Source organism: Xenopus laevis, chromosome 1S (genome assembly GCF_017654675.1).
Source record: "Xenopus laevis strain J_2021 chromosome 1S, Xenopus_laevis_v10.1, whole genome shotgun sequence".
Classification (NCBI taxonomy): Eukaryota; Metazoa; Chordata; class Amphibia; order Anura; family Pipidae; genus Xenopus; species Xenopus laevis.
This window is the reverse complement of record NC_054372.1, coordinates 46,116,395-46,133,944: the sequence shown is the minus strand read 5'-3', so window position 1 is coordinate 46,133,944 and position 17,550 is coordinate 46,116,395. Positions and strand designations below refer to the sequence as shown.

Sequence of the window (17,550 nt, the reverse complement as noted above, 5' to 3'; positions counted from 1 at the left end):
AATAGGAGCGGAGAGAGAGGGCACCCTTGGCGAGTACCTCTTGACAGGCGAAATGGTACGGAAGTAATGCCATTAACCCGGATGGATGCCTTGGGTTCACTGTACATCAGCCGAAGCCACTTTGTGAAGGAAGGGCCGAAACCCATTCTAGTTACTACCTCCCATAAGTAAGGCCACTCCACCGAGTCAAAAGCCTTAGCCGTGTCCAATGAAACCACCACCCTGGAACCCATATTTTCGTGTTTCAGTTGTAAATTAAGGAACAGTCTTCTCAGATTAAAGCTGGTTGATTTAGAAGGCATAAAGCCAGACTGATCAGGTTCCACCACTGTAGACACAACTTTGACAAGACGCTTAGCTAAAATTTTTGCAAGAATTTTAATTTCCATATTGAGTAATGAAATCGGCCTATAGGAGGAGCACAGTGTGAGGTCCTTCCCTAGTTTGGGGATGACCACAATCGTCGCATCTGAGAACGTTTTAGGGAGAGAGAAATTTTCAAAGGCATACATCAGGGTTTCATGCAATTTGGGGACTATCTCGCGTAAGTGAATACGGTACCATTCTATAACAAAGCCATCCGGGCCCGGGGATTTGCCGGAAGGGAAGGAAAGTATGGCTTCGGCAATCTCAAGAGGGGAAATCGGGGAATCCATGTACTTTGCTTGCTGAGGTGAGATATTCGGGATGGGAATCCCATTAAGATACTCGTGAAGGTCAGCATTAGAGTAGTGCGCAGTAGAAGTGTAAAGAGAGGAGTAAAATTTACTGAATTCCAAGGCTATCTCAGACGGGGAGGTCAGCATATCCCCCGTTGAGGAGAGTATCCTGGGGACAGCAGAAGTACCATTAGGAGGATTGGCTAGGAAAGCTAAAGGCTTACCATTTTTATCACCATATGCAAACGTAGTGCTGGTGGCGTGTAGAAGTTGCTTTTTAGTCAGCTCTAACCTATGCAAACTGAGGCGCCTAAGAGCAGCAGTGAATTCCCCATGCGTCTGTGGCGTGGGATTGCCAATATATTCCGTTTCAAATTGGGAAGCTGCCATTTCAAGGTGGTGTAGGGTTTCCTTAGAAGCGTTCCTAGCTCTGGCCACTGCAGCCATTAGGGAACCTCGGGAGACTGCCTTAAAAGCCTCCCAGGTAGCTGAGGGATCCGCAGAGCCATAATTCACACTCCAATATTGTGTGACAGAATCAGCGGATTCCCCGACCACACTAGGGACCTTCAACCAGTATGGACTTAGCCTCCAAGTTCTATGTGAGGGGTCAGAGAGAAGGTCTAACGAAAGAAGCAAAGGGGCATGATCTGAGATTCCCCGTGGCAGATATCCAACCTCTCGAACTTTAGGGAGGAGGTCCGAAGAAAGCAGTGCAAGATCTATTCGAGATAATGACTGATAGGTAGTAGAATAACAGGAGAATTGCCTGCGCTCGGGGTACTTCCAGCGCCATACATCCACCAAATTGTATGCCCGGGCCCAATCAGCAAGTTTAGAGGTAGTTACTGTAGGAGCGGACAGTCTATCCAACAGAGGGTTACAACAGTTGTTAAAGTCACCCATGATACATACCGGGGCGGGGGGCAATTGCATCAATGTTTGATATAGGTCATGAAGTATTGTGTCTGCGAAGGGGGGAGGAATGTAAATGTTAGCTATGAGGATAGGAAACCCAGCTATAGCACACGCCAAAATTTGATATCTGCCCGATCTGTCCGAACGCACCTCCATAAGATCAAATGGGAAACCTTTCCTAACCAGGACCGAGGTGCCCCTAGCATAAGTGGAATATATAGTATGATGAATATACGCAACCCACGGTTTCCGGAGAGCCAAGACCCGACTCCCAACTAAGTGGGTCTCCTGAAGTAAGAGAATGTGGGGGGTATAAGATTTAAGATAATTGAAAACTAATGCCCGCTTTACCTTATCGTTAAGACCCCGAACATTCCAAGATATTAACTTAACAGCAGCCATTTGGTGTTGTGTAAATGGGATGGGTACTCACACTAAGATGAATACATATCAGGCTTCCGGACACCCTGCGACTCATCAGCCCGCCATATACATACATTGTTATCCAGCCGGGGAGGGAAAGAGAAGAAGGAAAGAAAGACTGAAATGAGGCAGAAAAGACATAGTTAAAACAACATTCACAAAAATAAAACCCCCACCCAACCGCCCCCCACCCTGCCCAACCCTCACAGTCTGGTGGGCTTAGGATCCCAAACATAAGATCAACTGGGGAGTTTGGTTGCCCTCAACAAGCTTGTTCCAAATCTTGTTGTGGCCAAAGAGCTTCCGTGGTGATAGGTCAACGGTTCATAGGATATTGAAGTAAACAGTGTTGTAGAACTGAAAGCTAACATGCAGTCCCAAGGAAAATATAACACTGTGTGTATATGGAGCATGAGACGTCCAGTGCACAATAAGGTCCAAGGCTGGCGGAAGCGTCTAAGGAGAATTAATGGCAACACCTGCATGTGTCCAGGAAGTCCAGAGAAGGCACTGTGCCCGCCACTGAAATAGACACAGGACTGTAATCCACCTGTCCACATAGCACTGCCAAGACATATAGAGGTATTAACTTCCGAACAACATGAGAGGAATACTTGCACTGAGAGGTACGTCCTGCAACAGTAATTACAACAAAAAGTTGTGAGTATCAGCTTATCCTCTTCTCCTAGCAGTAGAAGGATGTGGAGACCAGTTACAACAGGTCCAATAACTGTCACAGAAGAGGCACATCGAAGAACAATTATGGCCTGGGACTTCTGCCAGACCGAGCCTCAATCCAGCTCAATGCCTCTTCAGGAGTATTGAAAAAATGAGATTTATTCGCATCAACGACCTTGAGTTTAGCCGGGTACAGCATGGCATAGACCAACTTCAAGTCACGTAACTGCCGTTTTACGCCGTTAAAGGTGCTGCGCTGCTTCTGCAGATAAGTAGAGTAATCAGGATACAATGATATATTGGCTCCTTCATGAACCAGCTGGCCTTTTGCTCTTGCTTCGGAGAGAGCCGCATCTCGATCCCGAAAGTGAAGCAATCTTATAAGAAAGGAGCGCGGGGGAGCACCCGGAGGTCTAGGACGACCTGGGACACGATGTGCCCGTTCCACTGTATAGTGTGCAGTAAAGGTTGCATTAGGTAGAAGCTGCTTGAGCCATCTTTCAGCAAAATCAGTAGGTGAGTTGCCCTCTGCGCCCTCCGGAAGCCCCACCACCCGCACATTGTTACGGCGTTGACGATTTTCGTAATCATCTAAGAGAGAGGCCTGCTGCTTTAGTTGCTGCTGCAATTCAGTGAGTTGTGCTGGAACTGGCATACACATATCTTCCAGATCACTAACCCTAGCTTCCACAGCTGTCGTTCGCTCTCTCACAGCCTGCAAATCCACTTTGATCAGGGATAGGTCAACTTTAACCTCCTCAATGTGTGTGGTGAGCGTGGTTTGGCAAGTCGCTATCGCAGCAAGAATTGGTGCAAAAGCCGTCTCCGAGGTATCCTCGGCCGGTACTGAAGAAGGGGAGGAGGGCGCAGCGCCATCGTGGCCAGACCGCCTCACAAACTGGTCCATCTTCTGTGACGTTTCACCAGGCTTTTTCGGTGCTCTGCTACTACGCATAATAAGCGTTGGAAGGAAAGCTCAGCACAAGGGAAAGAACAGTTTGTTAGCTAATTAGTATACTGTCAGGATCAATAACACCACGGAGCTCTCAGGTATATCCTGTTAATTCAGCATGGAGACAGAAGAACAAACAGTGCTGTTATAGCTGTGCCTTGAGAGAGTGGTACATTCAACTCGCGAGCTGATAGGCCCACCACAAGGCAGCAAAGGCAGAGTAACGTGCGAGAGCGATATATTCAACTTGCGGCTTCATAGGCCCACTACACTGCAGCATAGAAAGAGTAATGTGGGAGAGTGGTATATCCAACTTGCAGTTTTATAGGCCCACTACAGTACAGCATAGGAAGAGTAACAAGGACTCCACTGATATATCCAGGACAGCAATATAGTGTCAAATTGGAGCACCAGGGGTACCTCAGGTGTGGGACAGTGGTGACACAGCTGGTGCTAGGAGAGCAAAGCAGGCTCCAATATCATGAGGCGCAGTCTCGCTCTGATGACCTGCTCCTTCAGGCCTCAGCAACACACAGTACTGTACTTTAGTTCATTCCTTAAAGTATTGGAAATTCTTCCCAAACTCATGTACTTCTATACTTGCCAGTTTCTTTTCACTGTTCTCTGAGTATCTTTATTCGCCTAGATGATCAAAAAAATCTCTTAAGAACTTGGCAAACCTTCTTCCCCTAATTCAAAACAGACAGCACACAAGTCTGCGGTCTCCTGAATTTCATCAGAACTTGATGAATTAATGAGTCATAACTGGCTGAAAATGAATTATATGTATTATAAAAACTGCCATGGGCATAAATCTACTTTGTTCATTTTATATTATGTTCCCCAATGATGCAATTTCATTTTTAAGAATAACTGCACACGGTCACTCAGGTCATGGACTGATATTTGATTTTAATTTTTTTTAATGGGAACTTTAGCTATAATGTCCTTCTTCCTTTCTTTTTTAATTTGTGATTTGACCTGCGCTCAATCAATACCCATCTCATTTCCATTAGCAGGCAAATAGTTCCTAATCCCTGTAACATTCAAACCTCTTGATCTGACTGACCCAATATCATCTTTACAGTATATAGGTATTTATTTCATATCATTTAAAATAATGAAGTTGCTGTATTGACTAAAAATCACCTTCAGATATGCTTGGTATCTATTTTCATGCTGACCCTGACTTTGTCCTGGTTTAGATGTCCATTTGAGGAGTGATCATGCCTAGTGTTTGGGTATACTATTACAATTTATATTGGGATAGGATTTAGGATAGTTGTCTATGAAAGTTCATCCTCTTTGCCATTCACGTTTGTGATACAATAAGCATATAACTTGGGCTAAGCAAACATTTTTCTAGACAAAATTCTCTCTACAGCGCTACTTCTGGAACATCATGCTAAATAGCAAAACACTGCAGGAACACTCTAGGGACATATTTATCAAAACATTAAGTTAGAGATCGCCACAGTCCTCTAGAGTGAAATTCCCATTTCTATGGGATTTTTTAAAAGAGTATTTACCAATGGGTGAAAGTGAAAGTTCATTCTTTGGTAAATACACCTTTCAAAATCCCATAGAAATGAATGGAGTTGAGTGGCAGAATTTTACTCTAGAGGACTGTGGGGATCTCTAACTTCACTTTTTGATAAACATACCCCTAGGCATTCTTAAAAAATTCTACTGAGTGACTAATTAAAAAAATGTTAGGGATGTAAGATACAGTTTCTTTCATAAGCTCCATCACAGAAAACAAATTAAAATGTGAAAACTGTAAATAGGTGCCTATTACTTTAAAAGTGTATATCATAACAGTGCTGGATCTCAGCACAATAGCTAAAACTGTGTATTACCTTTAAACTGACAGTGTGTCTTGAAAAAGACTATTGATTTTGATGTATTTTAGCTTTGTCTCTGGCCTGCTGGAGTCTAAGTGATATAACAAGATTATGCATTTGATAAAATAATTGTATATGGCTCCTTTCCAGAACTCTGGAGATGGCTTATCTGTCTCTTCCTGTTGACAAATTATTCCTCTGAATACAAGCCTGTAGATACTGTACATAAGTACAATACACATTTATTGTTGTGTATGGCTGAAGAAATTACTAACAGAGTTTTTAATAGAAACACTACAATAAGTCTACAAGCTCTAATTAGGTGTCTTTTTCCCTCATGAAAGGGTTACTCTGGTATAAATCAGCACAGCAGGTATAGCAGATCATTATTGTTCTCTTCAGCTTTTTATTTGATTGTAATGCTGTCAGCTTGCACAGCACCCATTACAGTATGTGAGGGTATTTTAGTTCACCGCTTTGTTTTTTGTCTCTCTTCTGGAAGGAACGGTTCATCTCAGTTCAGCTCTCTAATGATTACACCATGTTTCATTTCCATTCATTCTTGATGGTCGCTATTACTCAACACTGTGCAGTCTATTGCTTTGACTATTAGGAAGTTATTGAAGGAAAGTGCTAACCACATTAAACCACAGAGCCAGAACCTAATCTTAACATAGTTTCATAGGTCTATGAAAACTATCCTGCAAGTGAACTAACAAAGTTTAGAATTTTTCACATGGCCTGTTTATCAATAATTATATTAAACTGAGAAACAGACACACTCACAAAGCACACAAATCATGACAGGTGAAAGTGAAATTGCCCTCACGCATCAGATAGCAGCTAATTCCCATGCTAATTCTCTGTGGCATAGTCACTATTAAAGAAGTACAAGAATCCAAAGTCAGTGTTTTCAGATGATGCTCTTCTGATAGTGCTACAGCGTCAAACAGATTCATTCATAAGACTTGGAAGAGGCTGAAGAGGGTACTAGTATTTTCATTGGCCACATTATACAAAACTACTGGCTCTTGGTGGAAATCTGGGAACTGTATGTATAAACTAAGATATCAAAGACCTGTTTATCTTACAGGTATGTACCATTATATGTTTGCACCTCAAGGGTACCCCTTAGATTCTGGCAGCCAAAGGGAAATGCCAGTTTAGCTACCCTAAGCCCAGGTCTGATTAGTAGGCAAAGGAAGTGAATATTAATATTATCTAAGGATACTTTACTCATCTTGCCTCTCCATCCAAATAAATTTGTTTAGCAAGATGAAGTGGATAACTGTGGAGAGGTTCAGAATGTATTAATAACAAGGGAAGTATACAATGGGCTACTGTAATAGACATTTGAAGAAATAGATCGCCTACTGGCAGAATTTAGCACATATAATATTGGGTGTTTTGAGATGTTTAGGTCTCTAAAATTAAACTGACACTACAAAAGGAATACCTGTTTTTTTCCTGTTTGTTCAAGATGTATTTTTGAAATACATACAAAATCAGCATCTTGCATCAACCAAAACAGCATCTAATTTTTGCTCACAACAAGCTGAGCCTGGTAACTACAGTATATTTTTAATTAGAAGCTGGAAAAATATTAAGAAGTAAACTGGAAACAAGGAAAATGCCTGCTGATAGCTAAATCAAATGCATGGCTTACATACGCTTAGCAAACAAGGGAAAGTTGTGCTCACCACTAATTTTTAAACCATTAGCCGGGGGTGCAATGAGGCTGTGACCACAAAATACATATAGACAAATACAAGATTCCTATGCACTCAACCCATTATCAATATATTTAAGACAGAGACATTTTGTGCATACTGCTACTGAAAAATGCCTTACCCTTTAAATAAAACAAGGATTGTTTGTCCATATATTGCAATATATTTAAGCTGGCCAACTACGTCATAGTCATCCCATATCTGGCCAGTACTACGCACAATTTTCATCTGATTCATTAAGAATCATTAAGAGCATTTTTTACTAGCAGTATGCACAAAGTGTCTCTGTCTTAAATATATTGATAATGGGTTGAGTGCAGAGGACTCTTGTATTTGTCTATATGTATTTTGTGGTCACAGCCTCATTGCACCCCCGCCTAATGGTTTTAAAAATTAGTGCTGAGCACAACTTTCCCTTGTTTGTTAGTTACACAGGAGCAGTGACCAGCTCCATGTTGTAGCCCCCACCCTTCCCAACTATAGTCAGGTGATCCCACTGGTGTCTAATAAAAGGGCAGCCAAGTTTGGGAGTTTTACTTTGAAAGCAGCTAGTAAGTTGCAGGTAAAACTTAGTCCCTTTGTAAAATGTATATGAAGCAATAGAATTCTTAATGAATCAGATAAAATTGAGCGTAGGACTGGCCAGATATGGGATGACTTTGATGTAGTTGGCCAGCTTAAATATATTGCAATATATGGACAAACAATCCCTGTTTTGTTTAAAGGGTAAGGCATTTTTAGTAGCAGTATGCACAAAATGTCTCTGTCTTAAATATATTGATAATGGATTGAGTGCAGAGGACACTTGTATTTGTTTACATAAGCTTAGTACTTAGAAAGCCTATGCTTATTTTGTATGTCCCTACATCCAGCTGTTACAGTCATGAGTACTTCCATAAAACACTAATCTACAGGAAAGACCACTTTCAAAATATGGAAAGCGATAAACTTGTCAAGTTCATACATACAATTAACACACTTGCCAGATTGCATTGCCATCAACAGCTGTCAAGGGGGTGCTGGGAGTTGGACACTCCCATGTGTATAATGAAAATAACTGTTACAGTTATGGGAAAGGTTATGTGGGAACCTGGGGTTTTCCAGATAAGGGATCTTTCAATCATTTGGATCTCCATACCGTACCATACCATAACTTTCTATTTTTATCTACGTACTTTATACAATTTCAACTCTTATTGTACTTTTTTCCATCTGACATTTCCTTGTTAATGTAATTTTTAATAATTTCACTGTTTTAAATGATCATTCCTTCCCAAATCATTATAGCCACAAATGTAGTGTTTTATGTGGATTATTTTTCATATTCTTAGTGCCAAGCATTAATCTTTTAAAACCAATATAGTCAAGTTAATTTTGCTCTATCTTTGTATCAAGTAATCTTGCTGGGGATAAATATTTCTCTCGCAGATTTTTCATTTTTCCATTTATCCGAGTTGAATAAAGTTTTATTGCTTATTCGCTATTTTCATTTTTCATCTTCTAGAGTTGGGATGCTCTTTAGTACAAATATTTAACATGTAAAGAAGAATTGTAATATAAATTGTTTTTCCGCTACCTAGCCTTTTTTGTATTAAATCCTGTTCTTTGCTCAAGACTGGGAAGTGCTTCTAACAATGGGAAAAAAATACTTTTCCATTTACAAACAATAAGCGGTTTAATTTTCCTATACTAGCTACACTGTATTCTATTTTGTTAGGTACATGTTTCCAACATACAGTAGAACCCCCACTTTATGTTTTTCAGAGGACCAGGAAAAAGTATTATGCATAATATATTGGTGTATACCCAAGGATTCTGAACCTATGAATACAGTAACATTTCAGCTTACAAAAGAAAAAGTAATTAGTTCTGTTCCCATGTGAAAAAAGTTTTTAGGGATCCTCAATGCCAAAACTTTTTTTTTTTTGCATATGGAAAGACATTCTAACCAACTTTCCATTATGCTTTAAAGATTAAAAATGTTATACCTCTATTGGAATGTTTGTAAGAATTACATTTTATTTCATTATGTCAAAACGTTTTTAGGTAGATGCCTTCATTAAAGTGGTGGTTCACCTTTCAGCTAACTTTTAGAACTTCATAGAATTGCTAACTCTAAGGAACTTTTCAGCTGGGCTTACATTATCTTTTTTTTATAGTTATGTAGTTTTTTGCCTTTTGTTTTTTTAGACCCCATCTAAAAAATAAATGCTCTGTAAGGCTACACATTAATTGCTACTTTTTATCACTCATCATTCTATACAGACCATCTCCTATTCATAGTCTCTCATTCAAATCAGTACATGTTGCTAGGGTAAGTTGGACTCTAGCAACCAGATTGCTGAAATTGCAAACAGGAGAGCTGCTGAATGAAAAGCTAAATAACGCAAAAAATACAAATGAAAAAAATAAAAACCGATATGTATAATGATTGCTTCGTCTGGCTTCTAAAATGCCACACATAGAACTAGACTGTACAGTTTGGTACAACAGAATGCTAATGGACTGTATAGTCTGGTCTACATTATGTAGGGGGTTTAGTAGAAAATGGAAATCTCCAAAGGGTAGAGTGGTAGATATGGAAGGAATAGTAAATAAATTAGAAATTGCTCCTATAGAACACCAGGCATGTAATCTCTCAATCTTTATAGCCCTCCGTATTTTTTAAATTATACTATGACCTCTACAACAAGCTGACAGCTTGTTTATGCCACTGAAAATTCAAAGCTGTAACTTGAGCTGTAAGATTTTCTTTTAACTCCCCACTAATACTACACTGCTCCCTCCAAATGTATTTCAACAAATGATGTAGTCCCAGTGATAGACTGAATTAATGGGCACATTTATTTGGTACATTAATGCTATAAACCAATAAGCAGGTTTGTGTTTAGTATATCGTTTTTCTAAAAAAGGTTACATCTTCATTAGCAGTGTTGGGATGTGAGTTCTTCCTGTCCAGGCACATACAGACAAACAAAAAATAACGATGCATATCCTAGCAAACAAAACATTTTGCATTTTACACACAGCCAGGGTTAGTCCGAAATCTCCCTCCCAACCAACTCCAATCTCCTGCTTGCTCATCTTCCTGTTTCTGGAGGCACAGACCCAGAGTTAGAGAAGACAACAGATGTATACACCAAACTTAAGAACTGTAGCATAACCCCCAACATTTTGGAAAAAGAGGGACAAAAAAAGTTGGCGCACGCAGCGCGGCGAAAATTTTTCTAACACAACCTTTTTTGTGGCCACACACCCTAATTACAATGTTCATTTTACAAAATTTGGCAGATTATGGAAGTTTGAACATATTTCTGGTTTTTTTCCCCAGTTATTACGGTTTTGCTAATTAATGTGAATTTCCCTTTAAGGTGTGAGTCTTACTTCACCTGGTGGCTGTTCTCGGCTCTTGACAAAAGCCAATTAAGTTAGAAACTTTGTATCTTTTCCTGGCTGTTTAGTGCAGGGAAAGTTGGGACTTTTCAGTACAAATGCGGGACTGCAGGTTGAGCTGTCATAAGCAGGACTGTCCCAGTTGGGAGGTATGCTGTAATCATTGCTATAGGATTCTGCCAAAGCTTGCCTTATATGCAGAGAAGTTTCAGAATTCAGATTTTAATATGATATGAGATCATATTTGTTTTGAGGTTCTGCTAAGGAAGTGGTATTCAGCTTAATCCAAGCTTGGGTGAATTTCTAAATACTACATTCCAGTGCAATATTATCTGACTTCAATTTAAGGCATTCAACATTGACAATATAACAGTATAATACACAAAAGCCATGAAAATCCTGTAAATGATATCCTTATAAATGGTGGCTAGTGATATCATCAGTAATAAACGGTGAGTAGTGATGTAATTTTGGTCACATGACTCACTAAAACTTATAATAAATACAGTACCCCCTGTTGGAAAATGTGACGATATTAGAAGTCACCTCGGAGTTCCATGACCTGTATAAAATCACTCTGGCTTCGGCCTGCTGTTTTTATGTGGTCATGAAACTCCTCTGTAACTTATTATATCCTTATATTTTAAAATAGGGGGTATTTCATTCACTATATATTCTGTTTATACCCAGCTATAGTTGTTCCAGTTCTTGTCTAGTTAATCATATCCAAAGCTACATCTCTCCACTCTCTCTTACAAGTTCACTTTGTGTGAGAGTGAATGATTGCGTGTGTGTGTGTGTGAAAAACAACTTTGTTGCATTTTCCATAAAGTGTGTGTTATTGCTACTACCTCTTTCGTGCCCAACAAGGCACTGAAAATGCAAAAGCATAAAAACTGAACTGAGCAAAAAATTATTAAAACATTCAATTGCATATATAACATTCAATCGTATATATATATATATATATATATATATATATATATATATATATATAAATATATATATATATATATATATATATATATATATATATATACACTCAATTGTGATATTTATGTCAAGTTATAGAACTTGACATAAGATGTTTGCCAACCGACATTATTATTTTATCATAAGTTATTGCGCTAGCAATTACAGAAATCACCAACAAAAAAATGTCAAATTAGTTACTGCTTTATAACTTGTCTGTAACAAACTCAGAGACACCAAATATAAATTTTAGGCATAAAATATTAGGTAGGTTTAATAAATATTTGATTACATCTATAAATAATAAGCAATCATATTGTAATGAGCTAGCAAATGAAAATATTTCACTAGTAAAAAAGAACAAGCTTCACATCCCACAGGAAAATATAATAAGAGAGTACTTACTCATTAAATATCAGGTCTGGAGCAAAGTACAGGTATTGGCTGCTGGCATGTTTATAAGATCTCCAGCTCAAGGCAAATGATGATAGGCACATCCAGGAGTACTGGATTAAAGTAATTTGGTCCTCCAGAGGCAAATTTCTAAATCCTAAGAAAAGGCAAAGGAATTTACTTTCAGATGAAAATAGTCTTATTATCACTTCAATATTGTATATTAGGAAAGGATACAGCCAAAGGCAGAATACCTGCAATGTGCATTTATTGACACAACATGTTTTGGGTATAACAACCCTTTATCAAGTGTAGGACAGGGACTGTGCAGCTATTGTACAAGTTCCACTATCCAACTTTCTATTGTAAAGTAAATATCACATAAGTTCACGAATAAAACAAAATTTACTCAACATGAATTCATGAGATAAATGTGAATGATTAGTTAAAACCTACATCTAAGACCATTTTAATTAATGTTGTTTTGCAATTTTCTGCTTTGGGTTGGACCCAACTGCTCAGAGGCATTTTACAGAGTAAAGGTTTAAACTACATTTAACAATTCATAGGAACCAGTAAGCAAGGTTCCTCTTATTGATCATGTGCATAAAAGTACACATCTAAACTTGGGTTACTGACTTGTTAAAAACCACAGCTGTCATTACATGACACTGACCCAGAACTTCTTTTAATTGCCACCAAAAAATGTGACAACAAAGCTAAAGCAAGAAGTTTTGTTATTTCCTTATTTTAGTGTTGAAGTTTGCCCAATTCTGCATCTGCATCTACTTGTACTCATCTATTTTAGCAAGATATGACTCAAGGGAGGCCTGTACCTAGCACCTGTCTAATGTGGTTAGTGCAGGACTCCCTTCTTCTTGTGTTTTTTAACATCAAGTATGAATAGCAGAATAGTCTATTATAATCAAAGCCAAAATGGAGAGCTTTATGGACGCGCTCATTGTAGTCCCATGCAACAAGAAAATAGTATTAGTTGACTTTCTGTTTATAAGGAAGGGAAAGTATCATGTTTAGTCTCCTGGACTGCATGAACCAGAGAGTGAATATAGGTCTAGAGTAGTGGTCTTCACACTTTTCTGGTTAAGCAAATCTCTCTGGTCGAGTTTACCAGTACAAATATGTGGGGGCCACAGGTACTCCATGGGTACTGGATATGTATGTAAGCTGATTCCTAGAGCTGCAAAGATCTCCTTTACAATTGTCAGAATACACCAGCTCTATGTAGATTTTACAGGATTTTAGATTGCCTTCATCAATATAGTCTTGATTTAAAGTTTTACCTCAATCCCAGCATGAAGTATAAGGAAGATAAATGCTTATGTATTGGTTTCCTCCATCTTCTATCCAATACAAAGCCGCTGTCGTTATTTCCTCAAGGTCATGTCTCAGCTAGAAACCTTAGACTTTCACTCAGTGTATGGGATGTTCTTGAATTACATATACTTTATTGATATCACAGTATGTTTTAACAAGTGACAACCATAAAATGCTAGAATCCCAGCACATCAATTTTTTTCTGAGAATCAGAATATATGAATTTTGTATATTTTATTTAATAACCGAAACCAGTGATGGCCCCTGTGACTTTTGATATGTGTTGTAGCTCAACAGTGACAGTGTAGCTCTCACCTAAATAACAATAAGCATGGTCTATGGCTATAACATATCTATTGCATTACTGCATTTGAGATTTGTCTCTTTCAAGAGGTATATCAGCAAAAGCATAGCAGATAGGCACACTGAAATGCAGAAACACCAGGAGTGGCATTGTGAAAACTGATCAACATCTAGAGTTATGCAAGTTATGTATTCCAGGCCTAAGACACCCCACTAAGGTGTGTGCATGTACCGTATATACTCCAGTATAAGCCGAGTTTTTCAGCCCCCAAAATATGCTGAAAAACTCTACCTCGGCTTATACTCGGGTCAAGCGCAAAAACGGTCGCCAGCGCAAAAACGGTCGCCAGCGCAAAAACGGTCGCCGGCGCAAAAACGGTCGCCGGCGCCTAAGAATAGTCGCCGGCATCCAAGAATAGTCGCCGGCATCCAAGAATAGTCGCCGGCATCCAAGAATAGTCGCCGGCATCCAAGAATAGTCGCCGGCATCCAAGAATAGTCTCCAAGAATATTCGCCAGGCGTCCAAGAATGGCCGCCGGCATCCAAAAACGAGACGCCGGCACCTCCAATGGGAGCAGAAACCCTCAATTTTTTGATTGAAACTTACCAGAAGCTGCTGCATTTCTCACCCTAGGCTTATACTCGAGTCAATAAGCTTTCCCAGTTTTTGGAGGTAAAATTAGGTACCTCGGCTTATACTCGGGATGGCTTATACTTGAGTATATACGGTATTTAAAATGATTCTAATGATGATGTTATGCTCAATTAAATAACTAAATTTACCTGGAATCACTTTTGCCCATTTCACCACCTGAACCATCTGCTTCCCAGCAAGTCGATTTAAACTGGACAAAAGGTTTTCTGCAGTGTCTGGCTGCGTGTTATCATAACCCGCATACACAATTTCCGGCTCAATATTTTCAAGGATCACAGCTGCTGACAGAGTGATGGCAGGAGACACAGCTGATATAAGAGGAACGAGGGAGTTTGAATTTGCTGAAGGCTCTTTTGATGAAGAAGTCAACGTTGTGTCCTCCTTGGGGCTCGGAGTTGGTGTTTGCTGAAGTGGCTGCGGGTGCTCTTCATGCACTCCTTTTAATTTGCCCAACTTTTTTGATTTCCGAGCTTAAACAGGAAAAGAAAATTAATATAGTTTAAAAATGATTTTACAGGATAGTTGCTATAAGAGAACAGCAAATACTATACATTACATTTTTGTGGTTGACAGATATAGTTGTTTCTGAATAAAATGTTATGGAGCTGCACTGAAATCAGACATTTTATCTAATATTAGGACTTTGCTATACACTTTAATTTGATTGTGATCATAATCTTAAAATGTATATATGCCTTTAGTTCTACACAGCTGTACCAATTTTATAATATTACATAGAAGCAAGAAAGAAGCTAGTGCAGAATAGCCCAAAACACTCACAATCAGATGTGTTCTGTTATCCAGAATACTCGGGACCTGGGGTTTTCTAGATAATAATTTTGCTTTCTCGACTTCTAAAGAATCATTCAAACATTAAATAAACCCAATAAGATTGTTTTGCTACCAGTAAAGGTCATTTTAGTTGAGATACTATTTCATAATTACAGAGAAAAAGGAAATTGTTTTTAAAAATGCCCTGGTTTCCAGATAATGGATCCCATACCTCTATAAGAACTCTACAGCATGTGCATATGGTGAAGTCAGAACAGTGCATTTTCTTCACAGATTTAGTAGATCAAAGTAATGCTACATTACTAGCACAAATTTGTACTTTCAGACTTTGTGACCCAAGAGAATTATTTATCTAAATAAGACTGAATAAAATGCTTCAGTTGCTTTCATTCTGCTAGCATTTCAAATGTAAAAATGGTAATCTATCACACCAATTTCTATAAAATATTTCATATTCATTTTTATGTGGGAGGGTAGATGATTTTACAGGTCAACTCACAAGCCATTTCTCTGAAATCTAATAGCAAATCAGTATTTTCCTCATGCATTTGGAAAATCCACTGGGCCTATCTTACAATTTGCTGCATTTGCATTCTGAGAAACGGCAGCATGTTTGTACAAAAACAGAATGAAAGGAAGGAAAAGGCCGTAGCTTTTTCCAACTGTTACCAAGAAATGAAGCTGTTCATGAAAATGGAAGGAGAAACTACAGGGGAAATATGCTGGTGGTCCTCATAGCTTAGAAAAAGACCTATTAGTTCTAATGCCTTTTGATATACAGCTTTGAATTGATTTCTCATTATTATTGTTTGGAAATTGTGCTGTGCAATGTTGCCAAGGAACAAATGGCTACTAAAGAAAACACAAAAACCATCAGGTCTGTTATGTAGAAAATAATGCCATGTCCCGCAAATCCAGCACAATAGATCAATTTTTGTCATTTCTTTTCTTCATTCTATATAATGCATTTTATCTGAATGTTGTGTTAAGATATGTTTTTGCTACAAAGAAAGTATATACATTCACAAAAGCATTTGCTTTTGAGCTCAACAATCTATGAATGTGTTACTGTATTCCAGATAAAGCTGCATTGACAACACATGCCATTTAAAATTACAGCTTGTATTCCTTTTATGAATAATTACACCTTTATCCATGCTGACATAGGTCATCCTTTTTATGAAGCTTCATTCAGCCACATACTGTATTACTCCTATGAATAGGAACCTCCATACTGCCCTTCATCAAAGCAACCTTGTCTTTAATTATCCAGAAACTCCAGTATAACAAAGCCCTCCAGATGCATTCATTAACATGGTTCAACTGACCTCTGCCATTGACTTGTAAATATTGTCAAAAATTCAATTTAGAACTGCTTCCATGTTCGAGTTCTGATAAATATCATATTCTAATTTACATTTGAATTGGGGGATTTAAATTCAAATATAGATTCAAATTAGAATTTACTATTCGACCCTACATAAATCTGCCTCTTAATATTTAAAAGTTTTTAGTAGACTTATGGTATGGCAATCTCAATTCTGGGAATGGCCGTAAATAATCAGAAAACCCCAGGTCCCATACATACACTACAGGGGCAAATTCACTAACCTCCGAAAATTCGCCAGCGACGGCTTTGCTCATAGCGCAACACTTCGCCAGGCGTAAATAAATCTACGCCTGGCCAACTCTAATTCACTAAAATCCAAAGTTGCTTCCAGGGTGCTGAACGCTGGCGAAGTTGCACTAGCGTTGGCTAATTTGCATGCGGCAGGAAGTTAAAGTTCAATGGACGTATATGTTGCAGCAAATACATTACTCTACACAAGCCCTGGAAACCTTAATAAAATAAAATAAAGTTGTTATATTGCCCTACACATGAGCCCAGTGTATAGTTTATGTGCCATAAGTTAGGAAATGTAGGGAGGAAGCCGGTTACCCCAAAAAAAATGTACGTTTTTTTTCAGCCTATCACCCTGAAAAAGAAAAAGACGCTAGCGTTTTTTGGGACTTAGAAACTTTTTCAACAATTTTTTGAGGAACTCCTATCTACTCTATTGCACTTCGTCTGGTCTTCGTCTGGTCTGAGGTGGCGAAGGCAAGTCTGGCGCAAGAGGTAACGTTCAGTAAAATTCGTATCTTAGTGAATTCGCGAAGTTACGCCCATTCACCAGAGCGCAAATTCGCCAGGCGTTAGGGAGCGAAGTACCGCTAGAGTCTAGAGTCTATCTCCTTCGATAACGTTACCAAAGACCGTTAGTAAATCGGCGAAGTACCGAAATGACGTCACGCTGGTGAATTTTTGCCCATGTTAGTCACTTCTCCCTTTAGTAAATTTGCCCCAAAGACTTTCAAAGACATATTTTTGTTTTTCACAATCACCAGTCTTATGTCTATTTTGTATCTGAAAACAAGTTGTTCTATGAAACCAAAAACCAATTGTTTTAAAATACAGATTCTAGGACAATCAAGCCCATATACTTTAATTCAATTGCATTTCAT

At 38.7% G+C, this 17,550-nt stretch overlaps 1 protein-coding gene across 2 annotated transcripts in view; it reads right to left on the bottom strand.

The window, feature by feature from the left end:
- The window catches only part of nr3c2.S (nuclear receptor subfamily 3 group C member 2 S homeolog), a 194,599-nt gene that overhangs the window by 18,046 nt on the left and 159,003 nt on the right, over positions 1 to 17,550 (bottom strand). For both annotated transcript variants that reach the window (XM_018243272.2, XM_018243273.2), the window contains exons 5-6: positions 14,385 to 14,726; positions 11,975 to 12,119 (exon numbers count right to left, since the gene is read on the bottom strand). In XM_018243272.2, coding sequence (XP_018098761.1) covers positions 11,975 to 12,119; positions 14,385 to 14,726 — 487 coding nt within the window. The remainder of the gene's footprint in view (positions 1 to 11,974; positions 12,120 to 14,384; positions 14,727 to 17,550) is intronic.